This window comes from Genypterus blacodes, unplaced genomic scaffold, assembly GCF_046128005.1.
Source record: "Genypterus blacodes isolate CSIRO-AG114 ecotype Tasmania unplaced genomic scaffold, CSIRO-AGI_Gbla_v1 ptg000133l_1, whole genome shotgun sequence".
In the NCBI taxonomy this organism is placed as follows: domain Eukaryota; kingdom Metazoa; phylum Chordata; class Actinopteri; order Ophidiiformes; family Ophidiidae; genus Genypterus; species Genypterus blacodes.
The window spans coordinates 3,510,816-3,532,027 of record NW_027466935.1 but is presented as its reverse complement, the minus strand read 5'-3'; the positions used below and the strand labels follow the sequence as shown (position 1 = coordinate 3,532,027).

Sequence of the window (21,212 nt, the reverse complement as noted above, 5' to 3'; positions counted from 1 at the left end):
TTATACTCATGATTACATCTAGGAATTAATTGTTACAGTGAGCTCCTTTACCTCAGGACAGGTTTTTGATAATTACATCATACTGCATGTTCACAGTTACGACCTGTATTAGAATTCAACATATTGCATTCATTTTCACTGGGAGGAACCTGTTAACACTGTGTGGTCCTACCAGCATGTGTAATCAAGCTGGAATGCTGCAGGGGTCAAAGGGGGCCGTGAAACATTTCTGGTATTATCTGGTATTTAATTTACTTTGTTGTTTCATTTTTTCCCTCTATGGCCTCCAACCTTTCCCTCATACATTCTGATTACTTCAGTATTAGAGTTTTCTTTTGTTTGTGTGAGTCTCCATCGGTGCCTCCTGCTGTGTCATCGATTTGTCGTTCTCCTGCTGGCTTGATATGAAGATTTCAGCTTGTTTGCCTTTTTTGTTCTTAATTCAATATTCCAGGAGTCATTTTGTTGCATTTGGTTTGGTGTGGCCGTACAAATTAGACGATGCAAGCTTCTGCTGTGCCTGGATAAAATGAATGTGTGATTCCAGTCCACTCACTCATTCTATTTACCTCAGTAACCCTAACATTTCACCTTTCTAATACAATCTCCCAATTCTTACAAAGGCAAATGACAACGATGTTTAAGATGACGGGGGACCAGACAGCAAATGTTAATGGATTTAATTGTATTTTGGTGATGCAATCTGTAGCAACCTAACCATGATGCTCAGTCGATGTCATCCAGAGTAGTAAAGTGTGTAAGATGTGCCTGTAGGTCAATACTTTAAATGGAACATCTGAACAAATTTGAGGACAGTAAAATCAGCTTCATTGCGCAAACATAAACTTTGCCAAGTATTATTAAACCATTTGGGACTCACTTGAAAGAATGTATTAAAACAATCTCCATTGTTTGTTGGTTTGTGGTTTGTGGTTGAGAACATTTTCTCTGGTGCAGGGATTTCCCATGAGCCATTTGAGTTGCACTAACTGAAATGTAGCTGACAGGTTGACATTATTTCCATGCTTCAAGCCATTTATTCTCTGATCGTGTAGCAATATGTAGACTAATGCTTTGTTTTCCTGTCACACACATCTGACGGTGATGGATTATAGTTATATTTTGACGGAGAAGATTTGTTGTTTTGTAGTTTAAATTTCTTAATGCCACCCACATCATCCCTCCCAGCTGACTTCATACACTTCCACGTCTCTTACTTTTCACAAATTCACAAGAAGCTCTATTGTATTCTCAGGACTTAAACGTTTTGCCTCTCATGTAGCTTCTTCAGTTCAGAGGCAATGATGGGCAGTAAACCAGCATCCGTCCTCAGTGAGTCATTCACACCTTGGGCCAGGTGCCTCCCTGGGTCACATGGAGTTGCATGAGGGTTGTTAGAGTTATATTGGAGTCACATGGGACTTGTTAGAGTCACATGAATGGAGGGGAAAATTGCTCTAAAGCCTCCCAAAACTCTCACATGACTCCCATTTGATCCGACAACTGACGTGGCACCGGTGTGAACGACTCTCAGAGGACAAATACCTGTTTACTGTGCACTGTTGACTTATTTACCAAAGAAGCTACTTGGATGGAAAATCATCCTCAAGTCTAAGCAGCAAGTACAGATACTTAAAGCTGACACTGCTAAAAGTGTTAGTTCAAATTTATGACCTCTCAGATTAAAACATCAGATACCAAAAACAAATGTACATGGACAAATACAAAATCATGAATCTTCCATGTGGAACAGCACAGTGATCTTTGATGCAGGGTGTGTGTGTGTGCGTGCGTGTGCGTGTGCGTGTGTGTGTGTGGTGGGGGTAAAGGTGGGGGGGGGGGGGGGGGGATATGTCAATACACCTTCCATTGCTTCTGTCTCCATTTTTCTGCTTAATTTGAACAAGACCGTTTCTCACACTTCACAAAGATTTCCCATGACTCCTCTGATAGCCCACCGATCAATAGCAATAACCTGAAGATTAATCAGCAAATGAGTGGGCCAGTTCCCAATTACTATAGCAAGAGCTGCAACCTTTTTCTCTTTCTGTCTAATCAAAGACACAGGCAAGAGTGAATGCTTAGGAGGCCGATACAACCTGTGTATTTGGTGCGTGTGTGTGTGTGTGTGGGGGGGGGGGGGGGGGGTGTGTGAGTTCATGACCTTCTGCTAATGCTCACACACATGTGTAAAGACAAATGCGTAAACTTGTGATGAATGCTGATTGTGATTTGAAGGCTATAACGCCTGAGGACGGACAATAATTAGTGTGAAGAGTGATGTGCTGAAGATGTGATGAAGATGTGCTAAAAGAGGCTACAAATAAAAATATAAGAACATGACGCAGAGAATAAGTGATGTAACAATGTGTCCCTATCACAGCTGATGTGAAATGATATAACATATTGGCTGTCCCTCCTCGAGTCTCTAATATGTGTGCATGTGTGTACATATGGATGTGTTTGTTTTCAAATGGACGTTTGTGTTATTTTTTGGCGATTGTTTTGTGTGAAAACCCAACCAAGCCAAGGGTAAATGCAACAAAAGTAACAGCATTCACTGGTGGGTATAAAAACCTTGCAAGTGTGTTTGCTGGGAGTATGCAGTGTACACATACTAGTCTCTGCTAGACTGTGGACATTAACCAGTGTATCCTCTGTATGTTTGTTTTCAGGCAGCATCCGATGCTCTCAGCAGTCTGGGCCATGTGTACACAGCTATTGGCGACTACCCCAATGCACTGGCAAGCCATAAACAGTGTGTGCTGCTGGCGCGACAAACACAGTGCCAACTCTCTGAAGCTCGCCAGCTGGGCAACATGGGCGCCGTGTACACCGCACTGGGAGACTTCATCAATGCTGTTCAGTGCCATGAGCAACACTTGGACATAGCAAAGGTAGAGTTTTATGATCCGTGATGGTACTGGTGGGAGGAAAGCTTGTTTCTCTTAAACCATTATGGAAATAAGCAGCCATGGCTTTGGATTGACCAGGTTTCAGTTTATCTAAAGATTTTCGCAATCCACATTTGAGCTTTGGTTTGCAATGCCATATTATTATTAAAGGTTTACTGTTATACCATGGAAAAGCTATGGAGAAGTCAGGGAATCAGACTGGAATTTAGTTGCCAAATTAGTGTATAATTCCGGAAAGATTTGAGAACTCTTTTGGTAGCTCCATCTTTAAGACTGGGCTATAAATAGACCTTTAAAATGTCCCGTGTAGACCTCTAAGCAATAACTCAAGTAGACGTACTTTTGGACTATTAAGTCAGCAGCTAAATTCAGTAATTGGATTTTGTGCAATTGCAAAGAGAAACATAATTTGTTTTACCGTACTATGAACAGTTTAAAGCTGAAGGCTGCTCCGTTCTCAGGCTGTAAGTGTATGAAGCAGCAGTCACATCTTTGGTTTGCAGTATCACTAATCGTGTTGTGTGTATTCTCACAAATCCATCATTTCCAGAATGTAATCTCATATGAAATGACAGTGTTATTGCATATTTCTCCGATTTATGCATATTGAAATATTTGAAGTACTGCAGTTTGTTTCTTCATGAACAAACATAACAATTGATGATATTCTGTGCTCTTTTTCTGTTTGAATTATTTTCTTGGATGAAGTGCATAATCATAACGCCGTCAGCAAGACCACAGCCAAAATCATCTCTAGTATAATGTACAGTAGGGCTGTCTGTTGACATTTAGATGAGTAACATTATTAGTGTTCTCTCAAGAACAACCCCTAGCCTGCTAAACATGCATGAAGTCATTTCAATGTGACACTTAATGTTTCAGTATTTGGACATGTTGTGTTTGTGTATTTCCATGTGTTCTGGATGCACAGTACTACATCTCAACCTGATCTGATGGCAATTAAACACCTTTAGTGTCGGATTGTGGTTGCTATGTGATTTACAGAGACATTTTTCAGATTAAATTTTCATTATCTGTGATCACATCTCAGCCAAAGTTTGTAATAAGTTGCTAAATGAGGCACACATGTCAGGTCTGCTTACAGTTAAACTGCACTTGAAATAGGGATATAAATAGGAGCCTGAATAGGATAGGAATGCTATTACAGATACAAATATGAACAGGAATCGTAAGGGAATAGAAAATTTGAATTCAAAATTAATAGAATGGAATAGAACAGAAATCTAAATGTTCCCATGGTGTAAAATCCAACTGAGAATTACGTTGATGATGAGAATGTTTTGCAGACTTTGGAGAACCGGCGTGAGGAAGCGCGGGCATACAGCAACCTGGGCAGTGCATTTCACTCTCAGCGGGACTTTGACAAGGCCATATCGTACCACACAAGGGTGCTGAAGCTGGCACAAGACCTGGTGGACCGGGCCGTGGAGATGAGGGCTTACGCTGGTCTGGGGCACGCTGCTCGATGCATGCAGGTGGGGTATGACTTAAAATTGCTGATCATTCTCTTGCTGAAGATAATGTGACGCATAAACTCTGTATTCCTCAGGACTTGGACCGGGCAGGACAGTACCACCAGCACCAACTCCAGCTTGCTCAAGAGCTCCAGGACAGAGCAGCACAGGGACGAGCCTCTTCCAACCTGGGTAAGCTTAATTTATGGATTCATTTAAAGTAATGGGAATGTGTGTGGTTGTGTGTGTGTGTGTGTGTGTGTGTGTGTGTGTGTGTGTGTGTGTGTGTCTGTGTCTGTCTGACTAAGATCTACTAGAGGCAACTGTGGCTATGGTTGGAGTGAAGAGGACAGTAGAAATCACTGTTAGCTTTCTCGAAGGGTTGATGGCGTAATTAGTAAAACAACCGCCCACCCTGGATGAGTTCAGTGCCATAAAGACACTCACACACACTGCGCCCTGCAACATTTCAATCAGGCGCCTGTTATATAGTGCTGCCTGTCTGTGAAGTTGTAATGGCATCATCGCCATTTGTGGGTTAGTATATTGTTAGTTTGACTTTCAGTGACACTTCTATGTGAGTGTTCAGCTTTAGTATTGGAACAGATGATTGCAATGTCCTTGTGCCCTGGGAGTGTAAACTATACAGCATATCACACAACAGAATACACCCCTGTACAATAACACTAACATGGGCAATGAGTCAAAATGGTTTCATCTTTCAATATTTATATTATTTTTAAGTTGAAGTGTAGGTATTGGATCTTATGTATAATGAAAAACAAACAGGTGAGATCGACTCTGACTGAACTTAGACTAAGTTCAGTGTATGAAGTGGCGCTTCTCAGATTTTAACGGGCAGAACACGCCTGATTTCACTATCAGGTGAATGTAGAGCAGGGCGAGTTGTAAATCCACAGTGCTGTGGTTCAGCAGGAGGCTTTCATGTGTCTCTGTCATGTGAGCTGTGGGGGGGCTTCCCTCGTTAACCATTGACTGTCCCTGCTGTCGCCAATGGGACTCAATACACTGACTGAGCCCTGGTACTGGACTTGACCAACTCAATGATGCATCGACCCATTGAGAACACACACACACACACACACATACACGCTTGGTTGACAATTTCATTTGTTATACAGTACATACAACATCATGCCTATGTTTACCAATTAAAACTCTGATCATGGCCTTTAACTCACATCTACTACTACTAACTTATTTACTCTCATTCACCTCATCAAGCTCAGATATGACACAGGACCTTTGGGTGTCACATGACTCTCTGGTCAATCAGCATTCATGTTTTATTAACCAGGTTTTGCTTTCTGCGGCCACAGTGATATCCGAGACCAAGCGAACCTGACTCCCGCCGCTGAGTGGACAGCTCTCTACTCTGTGTGTGTGTGTGTGTGTGTGTGTGTGTGTGTGTGTGTAGGACCAGGTAATGTGAGAACTGAGTGAATTACTGGTGTTGCCCGTCCAGAGCAGATCCATTCTGCCCAATCAAACACAATGTGCATTTTCAAATTTGCACCACTTACTCAGGATATGTCTTTACACAGCAGGTTTATATGAAAGTCCTCACCCAGTACAAAATCTTTTTATTTGTGTGAAATGTGAAATAAGCAGACTGCGTGCTCACTTCACACAATAGATGTTTTGATGTGTGACTAATGGGCTATTTCTGAAGTCTCTGACACTTTCCCGACAGAAAGCCTGAGGTTTAGTTCAATGATTTAGATCATCATTTACAGATGATTACCATCCTCTGCTGTCAGTGCTGACATGACATGCTTTCATCTCTCTTCCTCTCCTCTCCTCTCCTCTCCTCTCCTCTCCTCTCCTCTCCTCTCCTCTCATGATATTTGCTCTGCATATTATTTTGTCTACCCTCACTTCTACTTGATTTTCCTGTCTTCCTCTCATATTTCCCTTCTCATAATTCAGTCTCCTCTTTCCACCTATCATATTTTCCTCCTGACTGTCCTTGTTGGCTTCTGCTCTCTCTCTCCCCCCCCCCTCTCTCTCTCCCCCCCCCCCTCTCTCTCTCTCTCTCTCTCTCTCTCTCTCTCTCTCTCTCTCTTATGATTCTAATATTTAAACATTTATTTCTGATTTTCCTACACTGCAGACAGGGAAAACAGTTCTTTCTGAGTACTGTCTGATGGTTTAACCAGCACCATGTTCATTCATTATTGACACAGCCACTGAGGTCCCACTGTGCAGAGGGGACCGGAGATGACCACTCCTTTGCTAATCTCTGTGTGCTGTCTCAGCAGAAAACTCTGTTATCTGATCTCCCCTCACCTATTTTCCACACTTCTAATCCTCACAGTCCTGCGCTCTTCACACAGTGTCCTGGGGAATCCCAGAGCGCTTGTAGAATATCCACAGGTAGTCTGCCCCTTCGCACATACAGAAAAGTGTGTTTGCCTGTGGGTTTTAGCCTTTGGGGAGATTCTGTATGTGTGTGTTGGGGTGTTGGGTTTAAGTGAAACCAGCGATTACAGCCAACTCTGCAGGCTTCTCTGTAATCCTCTTAGTGAAGGACCCTGATAAAGCATCCTCATGCTCGGTACACATTTCTCCAGACAGGCCTTATGTGCGTCACATATTGTTTCATTTGTCAAGTTTGTCCAAAATGATTGTACTTCTCTCCATTGAGTCGACCGCTGTCTGACTCCAGATTAAGAGCATTATGTGGTGGAAATATGCTGAGGGCTTATACACGTCGCTGAATCAGACCACAGACTCTGAGCAGCCTCTCTCTCCCTGTCTCTCTGTGTCTCACCCTTTCCAGACAGCCTGACATGGAGGCCACATGTAACCTCTTCCATCTGGTGTCTGGACACCCCCTGTATCCCTGTATCCCCTCTCATATCCTCTCCACTATCTGTCCTCCTCTGTGCCTCTACCAAAGAATTACAATATATTTGATCTTGAATATATCTCAAGTATGTTATAGGTAGGGGCTATGTTTTGTCTAATGTAATCTTCTTAATGTGTTCACATGAGAGTTGCAATAATCAGAATGACCTTAATTAGGTCAAAATCAAATTATTAGCATGCCTGAAATGAGATCATGTTGTTTTGCAGCTAGACTATGTGCCAGGACTGAATGGCTCTTTAATTGTGTGATCATCTATAAATCCCTTTGCCTAATGAACTTGTCCTGCAGGTACAATGAAAACAACAAAGCTCTCTTCCTGATCTTATTTTCTCCCTCACGTCAAGTTTGTGTCTTTAAACTGTGGTTGTTGATATGAAAGACGATCATCTCACACAATTTTAAGAAGACCAATGGGGCTCTGAGTTTTTTGCCGTTACTTCTTCTAGGACAGAGAGATGAAGGAAGTCTGTGTGACTTTTTCATACATCTCTTTTTAAGATCATGAATCATGCATCCGTTTGCGGACTTCTGAGAAATATACGTGCCTATTATATATTAACATACACTCACATAGAATATAATGTGTAATATTACGTGGGTGTCTTGGTATTTCTGTGTCATCTAGGGTCTGTATCTGATAGTGCGTTTGAATATACCAAGTTCATTAAACCGTCTGCTGGAGCAATAAGATGTATTTGATGCAGTGATCAGTCCTCTTTGATCTCTCTGTGAATGTTCAGACATTTTAAAGGGCATCTATCCTCATGCCAACTTGTTGTTGATCAGCCTCACACTTCTCTACCACCACAGGCATCATACACCAAATGAAGGGAGAGTACGAGATTGCACTGAAGCTCCACAAGGCCCATCTGTCCTTTGCGCAGGAGTTGGGTGATTATGCGGCTCACGGGAGAGCCTACGGTAATATGGGAAATGCCTACCATGCACTTGGTGTGTATGACCAGGCTGTCCGATACCACAGACAAGAGCTGCAGATCTCACTGGAGGTGAAACCCAACGCTCCCCAATGCACACATTGTAAACATGATCATTAATGCAGTGAACTCATTGTGCAACTTGTAATCTTGTTGCAGGTGAATGATCGTCCATCGCAGGCCTCCACGCACGGTAACCTAGCTGTGGCCTATCAGGCGCTAGGGGCTCACGATCGAGCTCTGCAGCATTATCTCCATCATCTGACCATCGCACGAGAGCTTCATGACACCCAAAGCGAAGCCAGAGCTCTAGGCAAGCTTGACCAGAGAGAGCATTAACTGATGTAAGAAATGTTGATTTGAAAGTTTTTAAAAATGACAAAAATTACCTTTCTTGACTATTCCAGCAAACCTGGGAAACTTCCATAGCTGGAGGGGAGAGTATGCTCAGGCGTTACCGTACTACCAGCAGCACCTGGCTCTGGTCCCGGGTTTGCAGGACTTGGAGGGAGAAGGAAAGGTGTGCCACAACCTGGGCTATGCTCACTACTGCCTGGGCCAATACAGAGACGCTGTCAGGTCAGAGATCATTTTTTGTGAAACCAGAAACCATTCTTCCTTTTTTCTTTTATACCACGACAGCATGAATGGGTCAATAACAAAAGGCCTGCTTTGCATTGTGTTAGGTATTATGAGCAGGATCTGGCTTTGGCTAAGGACCTCCATGACAAACTGGCCCAAGCTAAAGCCTACTGTAATCTTGGTCTGGCCCACAAAGCGCTGGGGGAGTACAGCAAAGCAGAGGAGTGTCAGAGATACCTGCTTTCTCTAGCACAAGCTTTGGACAACACACAGGTCAACTTCTAATGCTGTGGTCATTTCATACACTATGGAAAGTGGCTTTATATGGGCAGTGGTTCTAATCGGTGTGAATGTAATGGTTGGCAGGCAGTTTTCAGGGCATTCGGGAACCTTGGAGATGTGTGTGTGTGTCGGGGGGATCTTCCAGGAGCAGTCAGGTTTTACCAGCAGCAGTTAACTCTGGCTCAGAAGGTCAGTGATCAGAAGATGGAGGCTGATGCCTACGCTGCACTCGGATCAGTTCACAGGTGATGGTGTTTTTGTGAAAGATATTCCCCTTATCAGTCATTTTCAGGTTTGTAAATTTCTCTTCTCACCATTTCCTCTCGCATCAGGCTCCTCCGCCAGCTGGATGCGGCCTTGTCCTTCCATAGCCAGGAGCTGACCGTCCGCAAGGATCTAGGTGACCAGCAAGGGGAGTGCCGTGCCCTGGGTCACCTGGCAGCAGTACACATGGCCCTGGGAGATTATTCCACAACGTTCCAGTGCTACGAGGCCCAGCTGGGTTTGGCACAGGGGCTGAGGGATGCCCGTCTGGAGGCCCAGGTCCATGGAAACATGGGAATTACCAAAATGAACATGGCAGTGTTTGAGGAAGCCATCGGCTACTTTGAGCAGCAACTGGCTATGCTGCAGCAGCTAAGTGGGACTGAGAGCATGCTGGACAGAGGCAGGGCCTATGGGAACCTTGCAGACTGCTATGACGCTCTGGGAGACTATGAAGAGGCAATTCAATATTATGAGAAATACTTGACGGTGGCTCAGAGTCTCAACCATGTTCAGGACCAAGAGAAAGCTTACAGAGGACTTGGCAATGCACACAGGTAGACACAACCATCATGATGTGTCCTTATGTGTTTCCTTTTCTCTGTTTTTATTTGAAGTTCTTGCATTTCACATGATTGCATTGATTACTCTTATATTCATTTGGACATGTCAAAAAATATGCTTGTCCATCCCCCCCATCTGTCTCTCTACCCCTGTGTCTCTTCCATTCTCTCTCCTCTACATATCTCAAAATTGCTCTGCGCAAGATTTGCTCTGAAATGTCCATTTTATGATGATATTGGGCTGCACATTTTCAGTTCTTTCGTATAACTCAGCCTTCCACATACACACCTACGCTTATACCAAGCCAGCCATATCTGTTCATGGCTGGGATGTTGTTTCCACAGAAACGGAAACACACAGGAAAGGGTGGGATGGATTTGGGTAAGCAACTGAAAGAGCTATTTAGAATGCCTGCTTATGCCCTCTACTGGTAAAAACAATGTACAGATTGGGGCGCTCTAAAACTCTTTGAATTCTGCATAGTTTCAACGCTTTACATGATTCACAGCCTAAATTCAGCAGCAAACTGTGTCTCCTTCGCCCAGCTTCACCTTCTTGTTATGCATAGAGCATCTTATCCACGGTTCAGCTTGTTTTCTGTTGTCTTGAAGAAACTATACGGTAATGAGAAATGGTCTTGACGTTTTGAATGTTGCAGCGTTTCTGTTTTGACTGTCCTTGTCACTACATGAGCACAGCTCGGTTGGGACAGGCACCTCCTCACTTGGCCTTACCTCCATGCCGAATCTGATTGCTGGGTTCAATTAAGCTTGACAGGTTGGCTCTGAGTATGAGTGAGAAGAAAACATGGCGTGGTGTAATTCAGCACCATAACAGAGTTGTTTTAATAATCGGAATAATTACGCAGTGACATTAATAGTAAGAAGCAGCAGTGGTGGTAGGAGGAGGAGGAGATCAGAGTAACATAACCCTACACTGGTTCCTTTATTGCGATTAATGTTCACTGACAGAGGGAATAGATTTCCTTTTTCACTCTCAGTGTGATTGAAATGGTAATCACGAGGGTTTCCAATCAACACCACCACATTCACTCTGAAGGATTCCGAGCTGGATTTGTGCAACGCAAAATCAAAATGCCCTTTTATTTTGAAACAATTTTCTCTTATGTTTTCTTTGTTAAGTTGCAAGAATGGGTTTATGTGGGGAAAAGTGGACTTTTTCAAGATCCAACGTAATGCATCCGCAGTGCTGTTTCAAAGGGCTTACTGTGCTTGGAAGAGCAAATCAAATGGAGAAATAGATGATCAATCCTTGTGTTTTCCCGCTCATCCCTTCTTTTTTTTTCCTCCTTGTACCTCCTCAGGTCTATAGGAAATCTCCAGCAAGGGTTGGTGTGCTTTGAGAAGAGGCTGGTGGTAGCCCATGAGCTCGGCGGGGAAGGGGGAGGAAAGGCTCAAGCTTATGGGGAGCTGGGCACCTTACACAGCCAGCTGGGCAACTATGAGCAGGCTCTCTCTTGCCTGGAGCATCAACTTAACATTGCACACACAGCAGGGGTAAGGACTGACTCCCACACTTGTTTCAGCTGTCATAGCTACTTGTCCCCTGACTGAATATGACAAATGACCTTCTTAATGAGTCAAAGATGTGTAAGTCCTCCTTTATTTGCCAGGACAAATCACTGGAGGCTGAGGCAAGTGATGCACTTGGAGATGTTTATCAGCTGATGGCCGACAACGAAACAGCATTACAGGTTCACAGCGATTCATAACACACCATGACTCACATCTACCCAGCTTGTAATTAATTAATCAGGCTCTCCTGCTTTAGTGGCACCAGAGGGCCCTGGATATAGCAGAGCAGACGGGATGTGTGAAGAGCCAGGGTCGAGCCTATGGGAACCTGGGCCTGACCTATGAAGCTCTGGGTAACTACGAGCGAGCCGTGGTCTTCCAGGAGCAACACCTGAGTGTCGCAGCACAGACCAACGACCTGATAGCGAAGACGCAAGCCTACGGAAGTCTGGGAAGGACACACCATGCCCTGCAAAACTACGCACAGGCTGTGATGTACTTACAGGAAGGTAAGATGAGAACATGGGGCGTATTTATAAAACCTGCTGCAAATCACCACCAGGGACTTTGTGTTGCCATATTTAGTATCACTGATGGTGTAAATGTCTGCGTGCTTTAAAGACGTGTGGAAGGCAACAACGTGTACAAATGTCTTTTCACAGGCTTTCACGGGTTTGACTGGGGAAATATTGATTGGAATAAATCAACAAAAAAGTCTGACTTACTGGAATTAAGAAAAATCAATATGTAGTCAATTACATTTCTGGAAAATTAGGGGAGAGGGGGAATTATTTAATTTAATGCATTCAAATTGTTACTGTCGGGTCTTGGCTGTCATCTTGACCTGCAGTAACTGATTTCCCTCTGCCCTCCCCTCTCTCTTTCTCTCTCTGTGTGATCAAACCGTCTTCCAATCCAGGAGGACATGGGTGCCATCAGTGAAAAGTCAGTTGTCTTTTGTCAAGATAATGGCAAATTGTTTCTCTTGTGGTTGCACCAAATTAGTTTTCAATCTAATGTTCTTGTTTTATCAAGATCATGAAATAGTAATAGATCATAAGACAACGAAACTGTGGGGTGAACTGATAGTTGGTTGGTGTAAAGCGCCTATCAAAACAAGCTGTTTATCTGTATGTTATGTATTGCAGATTCACTAGACAAATTTAATGTAGATCATATTTGTTGGTGTCCACAGCAAAATCCATAAATCCATAATTAGCAACTCGGTCTTTCGGAGAATGGCTTCTCAAAGTCTGGACCAACCATCCAGACTGGACCACAAATCATAAGCAATGAATGTCTGGTGAAACATGGCGCAACGACAAGCAGTAAAAAGCGATGCAGACAGAAACATGTCATCAACTTGTCATCCATCTGTGCTGGATCCACAGCGGTTGTTGCAACAGTCAAATTCAAAGTCATTCCGACCAAAATCTCATCACAGTAGCATTTAATTGGCCATTCCTAAGTTCCTAAAATGACTTTTGCTCAACTAACATTTCTAAGCAGGACTCACCTCTTTAAAGAAAAAAGTTGTTTAAGGTTCAAAAATTCAGCAAAATAGCACATATAGCATTTTGTTGCATGGGGATGCTCACAGAAACACAGCACTATACAGTAAATTGCAACATCTGATTTAAAGAGGATCATTCAAATCCTGTAGAAGCATGAAAGATATTCATGTGGCTGACACTGGCGATCAATGGTTGGGCATTTGTTCTGGTGAGTGGTTTCCCTCAGGCAGCTTGTTATCCCTAATGATGTTTGATTTAACGTCTTCAACACGACTGCACTTTAAACACCCATGTACACACACACACGCGTATACACATCTCTCTCTGTCTCCAGTCGCATCTTGTAAATAATGCAGCGTCTTAGCTTTGTTATGAATCAACGCATAGTAAGGCTCATAAGTATTCAAAAGCTGAGAAAGCATTTGAATTCAGTGTTTTGGTTTATTTATGGCTCCATTGGTTCTGTATGACGTGGTCATGGCTTGTCAGACATGATTTTAATTGATTTAATTGATCATTAACAAGCAATCGGGAATTTGGTTCAGGGTTGAGGCAGCATCACACAGGCAGACAGAGAGGAACAGTCAAAAGTGTGTGTCCAAACTCAATGTTTGATGAGTTTTCGCTCCAGCTGAGACCCTAATGAGAAATAAGTACATCCCGCCATGAGTGTGTGCTTCTTCACAGCAGGGCAGATGTAATGTAGCTGAGAAAAACTGAGACAAAGGGAAGCTGGAAAAGAGGAAGAGCAAAGAAAACCAAAGGGAGAAAAGAATGACAAACATGAGAATCCTAAGCTCAGGACCACTTGTCAAACTGATTGTATGATTTTCATGTCATCCCTTTGGAACCAGGTACTGTTGGAACTTTTTGTGATTGTGTTCTCTCTCTCGCTCTCTCTCTCTCTCTCTCTCTCTCTCTCTCTCTCTCTCTTTCTCTCTCACTCTGTCTCTCTCTCTCACTCTCTCTCTGCGTCTCAGGTCTGCGTCTGGCAGAGCAGTTAGGTAGGAGAGAAGATGAAGCAAAGATCCGCCATCGCCTCGGCCTGTCTCTATGGGCCAGTGGAAACCTAGAGGAGGCACAACACCAGGTGTGTGAGTGTGTGTTTGTACATACAGAAACACATTGACAAGAAAGCACATAAGCACATCACTGCAGGGTTTCTTCCACTCACTATATAAGACTCTTGTGAATTGAAAGGCAAGTATACGGGCAAGTTATAGTCAGATCTTATTTTAGATTATTTGCTGCTGAAGTCATAAATACAAGCACAACAATTCAGATATTTATTGCTGTTGGTATTCAGGCTTTTGGATGTTTTTGGTTACTGTCATTTTGTGACTGGTGGTGCCAGCCTCGAGTGCCAGTTCAGCTGTTGGCTTCGATCGCTGTCACAAAGCCTTGCGAGGAGGCTCCAAAACTGAGCTACTGTGCATAGCAGAGCTGGAAGCTAGTCACTGTTGTCCAGTTCACAAGTAAGCCAAAGGCCCTGTTGCCAAGATTTCAGACTTCATTGTGACAAGACCAGCAAGGTTTTGCCAAAACATGATAATGCAATTATCCTGAAAAATATTGTGATTCTGATTTGATCTACGATATGACAAACACATCATGTGACTGCTTTGTTTAAGGCTGAAAATGCATACAGTCACTGATGTAACAAAGTATTTAGGTGTTTATTTAATGACAAGTAACTCAAATCATTAATTATTAACAACACAAGTCTATGTAATACATGAAGTTTCTTTCCTCCTCCTCCTTCCTCCAAAACAATGATTTGGTGTAAACCCCATATGCATAAACTACTAGCAGTAAACTCCATAAAATACTTTAAAAGTCAACAAATTGTTTCCAATTAGTTTATGAAGGACTTCTCCAAACTGGATATCAGTTCCCTGTTTGACTGAGAGGCTTTGCTCCTACTGATCACTCAAACAGAAGTCTGCTTGTTGTGCCACCTATTGGTCAGTATTGTAATCATCACAGCCAGGCTTCAAAATGCTGATGGGCTTTTAGGATTGGCAGAGATCAGAATCCATGTGGTTGATCGTGTTGATCGGTTGAACTGTTTGATCTGATGTGTTACTATGATGTGTGTGTATTTCATGTTTTCCAGTTGTACAGAGCATCAGTGTTATTCGAGACAATTCGTCATGAGACACAGCACAGTACGGATTACAAGCTCTCACTGTTTGACCTGCAAACCAGCTCATACCAGGCTCTCCAGAGAGTCCTCGTCAGCCTGGGTGAGGAAATACACGCATCCCTGTGTTCTTTGGTGTGAATCTCAATCTTACACTCTCTCTTTCTGCCTTACAGGGGCTTTTAATTATCACCTTTTAACTGAATTAATATGTTTGTGTTGTTAATTCTTTCCACCGTATCTTATGCTCCAGCTTCCTAATTCATTTCACTCTCTATCTTGCTTTCTTCCAATCCCTCAGGGCGACTTGATGAGGCGCTGGCCATAGCAGAGCGAGGTCGTACGCGTGCCTTTGCTGACCTCCTTGTGGAGCGTCAGAAAGGAAGTCAGCAAATGGCGAGCACTGACCCTTACACCCCTGTTACTGTAGAACACATGCTGGACACAGTAAATGGTCAGAAAGCGATGGTCCTTTACTACTCTCTGGCTGGAGGCTTTCTGTACAGCTGGCTGCTCTCCCCAGGGACAGGTACATAATTGATTCATTTATTTACGTCCAAATAAAGAAGAGTAAAGAATTAAATGCAACAAAATAGCTACTTTGGCATATCTTGGATGACTGTCATCACATGTAATTCTATATTGACATTTCTCTTTTGTGATCATTTCGTATAAGTGCTCTGCATGAGATTGAGTTTGAGCTTTTTTGGTTCTTAAATGATATGGTTCAGTGTTGTGTAGTGTGTCCTCTTCCCAATTTGCAGTAATTAACAGGTTATCATCTTAGTATCTGGATACGTTGTCTGGATGCTAAGATCAGGTTAAGGCAAGGCATTGTGACTGGATCTCAAGTAGCATGGTGTAAATGCAAGTCCTGTCATCAGAGCAGTCACCATCCAGATAGTGTATCTAGATACTGAGATCACTTTTTAATGGCCTCACACACATGCGCCTCCTCATGCATACAACATCATTCTTCTTATGTCATTGCCACCACAGGTATTGTGAAGTTCAATGAGGTGTATCTGGGAGAGGGCGGAGTCGAGTCATCTGAGTTTGAGGGCGGAGGTGCCAGTCCACAGTCGGGAGGAGCTGGTGGAGGTCCTCTGTCTCTGGAGCAATACATCAGCAATGCTCGAGAAGCTCTGGGAGTGGAGAGCCATTACAGCAGGTAGCACAATAAACTGTGTCGTGTAAGAATGACAGAAGAGATTGTAAACTTTTGTCATTGATTTACTTTAATCGACAGAGGAAGAGTGGAACAGAGTTGATGGACAACTTGTATAGTTTTCCTCACAGGTCTTTACTCATTAAAATGTAAAGGGGAAAGGGGGCAAATCAGACTTGGAGGAGGAACACACTGGATGCCTTCCCTCTTGCTTTCTCTTGTCATATTTCTTCATTTTCAATTATCTTGCCCACAACTTCAGCGACGGGCTCCTTTGTAAATCACTACCATGTGTCTTGTCAGCAAATGTTCCCCCACACAAACCGTCCTCAACTCTCTGTGAAAACCACCGCATCGGGGTCACTGTGGCCAGCAGCAATTTCTTTCTGTGTGTGTGTGTGTGTTGGAGCTCTAGTGTGTGTTCAGTCTGAGGAGAGCGTGAGTAGAGGCTTCCATCCATTTATGCATATCAGTTTATGTGTGATGATTAGGAATCCTGCTCCTCTACAGAATGGTAGATGGCAAGTATTTGCACATAGGCAGCATTAATACATTTTCCAAGCCACTAGTTCGGTTTTACGACCTATAACATGTACCCACAGAACTGAAACTGCTATTTTAACACGGATCAGTACTCGCTCAGCGTGTGAAAGTGCAGCCAGAAGACTCCATAAAAAGTACCAATGTTTTTTAATGGCAAGTTTAACTTGTTCACAACATTAATGAGTCCTGTAATTAATAGCTGCAAACTTCTCTCCCCAATAATGACTTTTGGGTAGAGTCACTCCAAAAACAACTTTATGTCACAAGATCAATCATTTCAAAAGCACGTCATTGTCTTCCTCCCAGAGCAGATTCAGACTTTTCCAGCAGACAAAATTGCCAGTTGCATTTTCCACAGCAAATTAGAGTTACATCAAAGCCGTGCTGTCTATGATGGCAGTAAATACTTGACTAATAAATAAATAATGTTAATATATACATAGAAATAATCCCAAATCAACATATAAATCAATATGTTTACATTCACACAACTCTGATTGTTGTCTGTTCTAAGCCAAGTTTAAATATATTAATTGAGCTATAATGGATAGATTATGTTATAAGGTGCAATAAGGTCTTTTGTTTCTATGCAGTAGCGCTCACTGATATGAATTCTTTTTCAAGGGTTTCCTCCAGCAGTGAGACCGAGAGTGAAGCCGGTGACCTGTTAGAGCAACAGTTTGAGGATCTGAATAACAAACTCACCCCAGCCACTGACCCCACAGGTTACCTGCGTATGGTGTCCAGAAACAACGTCTTTAACAGGTTAGCCTGCAACAGTGCACACACACACAAACGCAGATAATCCCGGACAAATCTGCCGATCTCACCGAGTTTGTGCTTGTACCTCTGAGTCTATTTGTGTTTATGCCTCTGCAGAAGCTGTCAGAGCATGACCAGTCTATACAGTGCCACCGTATCACCAGTGAAAGACAGCTTATCTTCATTTCATTGCCGACCGAGTAACATCAGCAAACCTCCTTTACGTGCCCTGTATGACTTACTCATAGCACCAATGGAAGGGGTATGTACACGTGTGTGTTGGGAAAGATATGTGCACTTTTCTACTTTTCATCAAAACAAAACTGTTGTCTTTCTCTGCTCTACACTCGTCCCTGTAGGGCCTGATGCACAGTAGTGGGCCTGTGGGCAGACACAAACAGCTCGTGTTAGTGTTGGAGGGTGAATTGTACCTGATCCCGTTTGCCTTGCTCAAAGGCAGCTCCTCCAATGAGTACCTATATGAAAGATTCAGTCTCATCTCTGTCCCATCTTTAGCCAGCCTGGGAGCCACACTCAAGGTGAGTGAAACCTCTCATTTTGGTTCAATCAAATTATATATTATTGCTTTTATTGCTATGATTGATTGCTTTTGTATGACAGTCACAATGAATGAATGATTGATTGATGATGCAGTCGTGAATTGCGTTACGCACATTTTCACCAAAGATGTAATCCTGCCTGTTCCAACCCGCAGCCCCATCCTCGGCGTGGAGGCCCCTTACTTTGCTCAGATGGAGGTTCAGTAGCTGCCGTGGTTGGTGCTCCTCAGCTACCCCCCAGTGTTATGGACCGCTGGCTGTGGGGTCCATTACCTTCAGCCCAAGAAGAAGCTCTTTGGTTGGGGGAACAGTTAGGGTGTCATCCCCTTACTGGGTGTTCAGCCACCAAGGAGCGTGTATTAGCAGCCCTTAGTCAGGCAGAGTGCGTGCACTTTGCAACTCATATATCTTGGAAGCTGGCTGCTTTAGTTCTTGCTCCCAGCCAAGACCGTGCTGGGGAAGAAGGGACAGGTGGCAAATCCACAGAGAAATCACTGTGTGGAGCATTGACGTCTGGCGGGACTACAGAAGGCATCAAGGCTTCATATACAAAGATCCCAGAGAGACTCAGGGGGGCAGATGAAATGAGTGAGGAGGGGGAGAGTGTGTGTGAGGTGGAGAGTGTGTGTGACAGTCCACCTCTGCATGACTTCCTGCTTACTGCTGCTGATGTACTGGACGTGTGCATGACTGTCAAGCTGGTGGTTCTGAGGTATAAATAGTGTATAGACTTCACAATTTTATGAACATTATTTACAAAAGGCAGGAGGTTTTACATATCTGCCTCACCTATGAACCCTACTGCTTGTTGTTGTTCCCAGGTTATACCCAGAGTCAAGCAGCAGGGTAACAGCTGATGGCGTGGTGGGTCTGAGCCGGGCCTTCTTGGCTGCAGGAGTCCAGTGTGTCTGTGTGTCTTTGTGGCCTGTACCGATCGCTGCTTCCAAACTGTTCACCAACACCTTTTACACGACCCTCCTCAACGGGACCAAAGCCAGTACAGCTCTGACAGAGGCCATGAAGACTCTGCAGAGCAGCAAGCAGTTTTCACACCCCTCCAACTGGGCTGGTGAGCATACACTAGCATTTATTAACACGCCATTCTGTCAGACTGGTTCTCTTTATGAAGCTCAAGAGGTTCAATCAACTGAACTCTTATGCAAACACAAATTCATGCAACAATACTTAACCTCATGATACCAAAAATTCAATGTTACTTTGGTCACCCAAGGTGGGAATTTTGAAAAATACGTAATAATTTCAAAACATTTTCACCTCTGTCTAGATAAAGTTGTTTTTATTCCCTGTAATATGCCAGTGGATGTTTCTCCACAGGTTACATGCTGATTGGCAGTGATGTAAAGCTAAACAGCCCCATGTCCCTGGTTGGTCAAGCTCTTGCAGAGATCCTCCAGTACCCAGAAAAGGCGAGGGATGCCCTGAGGGTGCTTTTACACTTGGTAAGATACCTGCACACAGAATATCATACTGCTAAAATTGACAGTATCTCAGTGTTTGCATGAGTCTAGTCATTATATATAAATTTTCCTGAATAACAGATTGATTCTCCAGTCAATGAATGTTATTAAGTGCACACTATCCCCAAAATGCAATGATAATCTGGAAATAATAACCTACAGTGATTAAACATGGATGGTAATTCATAGATACTCATCAACTAAGTGTCTGTGAGCGTGTGTATGTTTGTGTTTGTGTGTGTTTGCGTGTGTGTGTGTGTGTACCAAAGAAAGAGTGACAGAGAGAAATAGATGAGAGGAAGATTGAAAGGTACAAAATCAGACCAAAACATTCCATTTAAATGAACTGCATAATCAAATGCTGTAATTTGGCTTATACTCAAAATAGTATGTGAGCCAAATACAGAAAACATTTTCACACACATTTCGTACCCACACCCGGACATGCTTTTTGTCATCTTCACAGGTTGAGAAATCTTTGCAGCGTATCCAGAGTGGTCAGTGTAACCCAATGTACACGTCACAACAAAGCGTGGAGAATAAGGTCAGTGTGTGAGTCAATCACACTGCTTTGTCCTTATGATGCATGATGCTTCTTTAGCCACTGTGTCTGCTCTATTTATATTCATGTAAACCGTGTCCTCTGGTGAAGGTCGGCGGGGTGCCTGGCTGGCAGGCCCTGCTGTCTGGGGTGGGTTTCCGATTGGACTCCTCTGGCAATAGTGCAGGTCTCCCTGCAGCGGTGTTCTTCCCCACATCAGACCCTGGGGAGAGGCTCCAACAGTGCAGCACCACTCTACAATCCCTGCTTGGTACCACAATTCCATTATTCATTATGTTTCTTATGTCAATCATAGTTGATAGAATAAAGATCTGTTTAGTCTTTCCAAGACCACCACTATTGTGAGGTCCAGGCTCTTCCATGAAATTACATTTGCTTTATGGAAAATCAAATCAGACAGGGAATCATACACCACCGACTCAGAAAGCATGTATTTCCCTAATTTGCCAGTAGAGGTCACTTAGACTACATGGGACAGATAGATGATTTGTCTTTACAGGGTCACATGTAAGCTCCCAAGCAAATTTGCCTGTCAAAGTAGTGGCTCTTTTAACTTGTGCACAGTTTAAAATATTAACCATGACTTGTTGCTTCATCTGAAATGGTCTCATTGTGTTGTTGTATGATTTGCATTGTTGCTAGGTTCTCTTTGCACAAATAAAGAGCTTATGCTGCTTCTGCTGCTTTTTGTGCGCTTGTAGGCCGTGCGTACATTCACAGACATTTTCAGTCATCCTGTTTTCAGTGTAGTTTGTGGTTGGTAAGGGTTTATTGAATCTGTTAGAGTCACCAAACTCTATAGTTCAAAGTTCAAGGTTAAAATATAATCTACGAGGCTCAGGCCATAATCTGGGTCCTGGTTTACACTGTTATGACACATAATGTGCTTTTCTGAGCACATTATGTGCAGTTTATGAACATACTGTGCTTATGTGCTGACATTGTAGAACATTGACTTCATGCAGTGATATTTTCCAGCTGATGTTCTGTGTAGATTGATTTATTCTGAGAGAAATAAAGATCAGAATCTAGCACTG

The 21,212-nt window shown here is 43.2% G+C and overlaps 1 protein-coding gene across 1 annotated transcript in view; it reads left to right on the top strand.

Moving 5' to 3' along the window:
- Positions 1-21,212, top strand: part of ttc28 (tetratricopeptide repeat domain 28) — a 72,998-nt gene that overhangs the window by 47,562 nt on the left and 4,224 nt on the right. The window contains exons 6-29 of the mRNA XM_076164081.1: positions 2,676-2,897; positions 4,223-4,411; positions 4,486-4,582; positions 8,094-8,290; positions 8,378-8,531; positions 8,626-8,797; positions 8,905-9,073; positions 9,167-9,327; positions 9,415-9,903; positions 11,235-11,427; positions 11,544-11,624; positions 11,702-11,954; positions 13,940-14,049; positions 15,076-15,205; positions 15,404-15,631; positions 16,102-16,273; positions 17,438-17,578; positions 17,693-17,837; positions 17,935-18,114; positions 18,291-18,847; positions 18,957-19,204; positions 19,471-19,595; positions 20,080-20,157; positions 20,266-20,425. Coding sequence (XP_076020196.1) covers positions 2,676-2,897; positions 4,223-4,411; positions 4,486-4,582; positions 8,094-8,290; positions 8,378-8,531; positions 8,626-8,797; positions 8,905-9,073; positions 9,167-9,327; positions 9,415-9,903; positions 11,235-11,427; positions 11,544-11,624; positions 11,702-11,954; positions 13,940-14,049; positions 15,076-15,205; positions 15,404-15,631; positions 16,102-16,273; positions 17,438-17,578; positions 17,693-17,837; positions 17,935-18,114; positions 18,291-18,847; positions 18,957-19,204; positions 19,471-19,595; positions 20,080-20,157; positions 20,266-20,425 — 4,651 coding nt within the window. The remainder of the gene's footprint in view (positions 1-2,675; positions 2,898-4,222; positions 4,412-4,485; positions 4,583-8,093; positions 8,291-8,377; positions 8,532-8,625; positions 8,798-8,904; positions 9,074-9,166; positions 9,328-9,414; positions 9,904-11,234; positions 11,428-11,543; positions 11,625-11,701; positions 11,955-13,939; positions 14,050-15,075; positions 15,206-15,403; positions 15,632-16,101; positions 16,274-17,437; positions 17,579-17,692; positions 17,838-17,934; positions 18,115-18,290; positions 18,848-18,956; positions 19,205-19,470; positions 19,596-20,079; positions 20,158-20,265; positions 20,426-21,212) is intronic.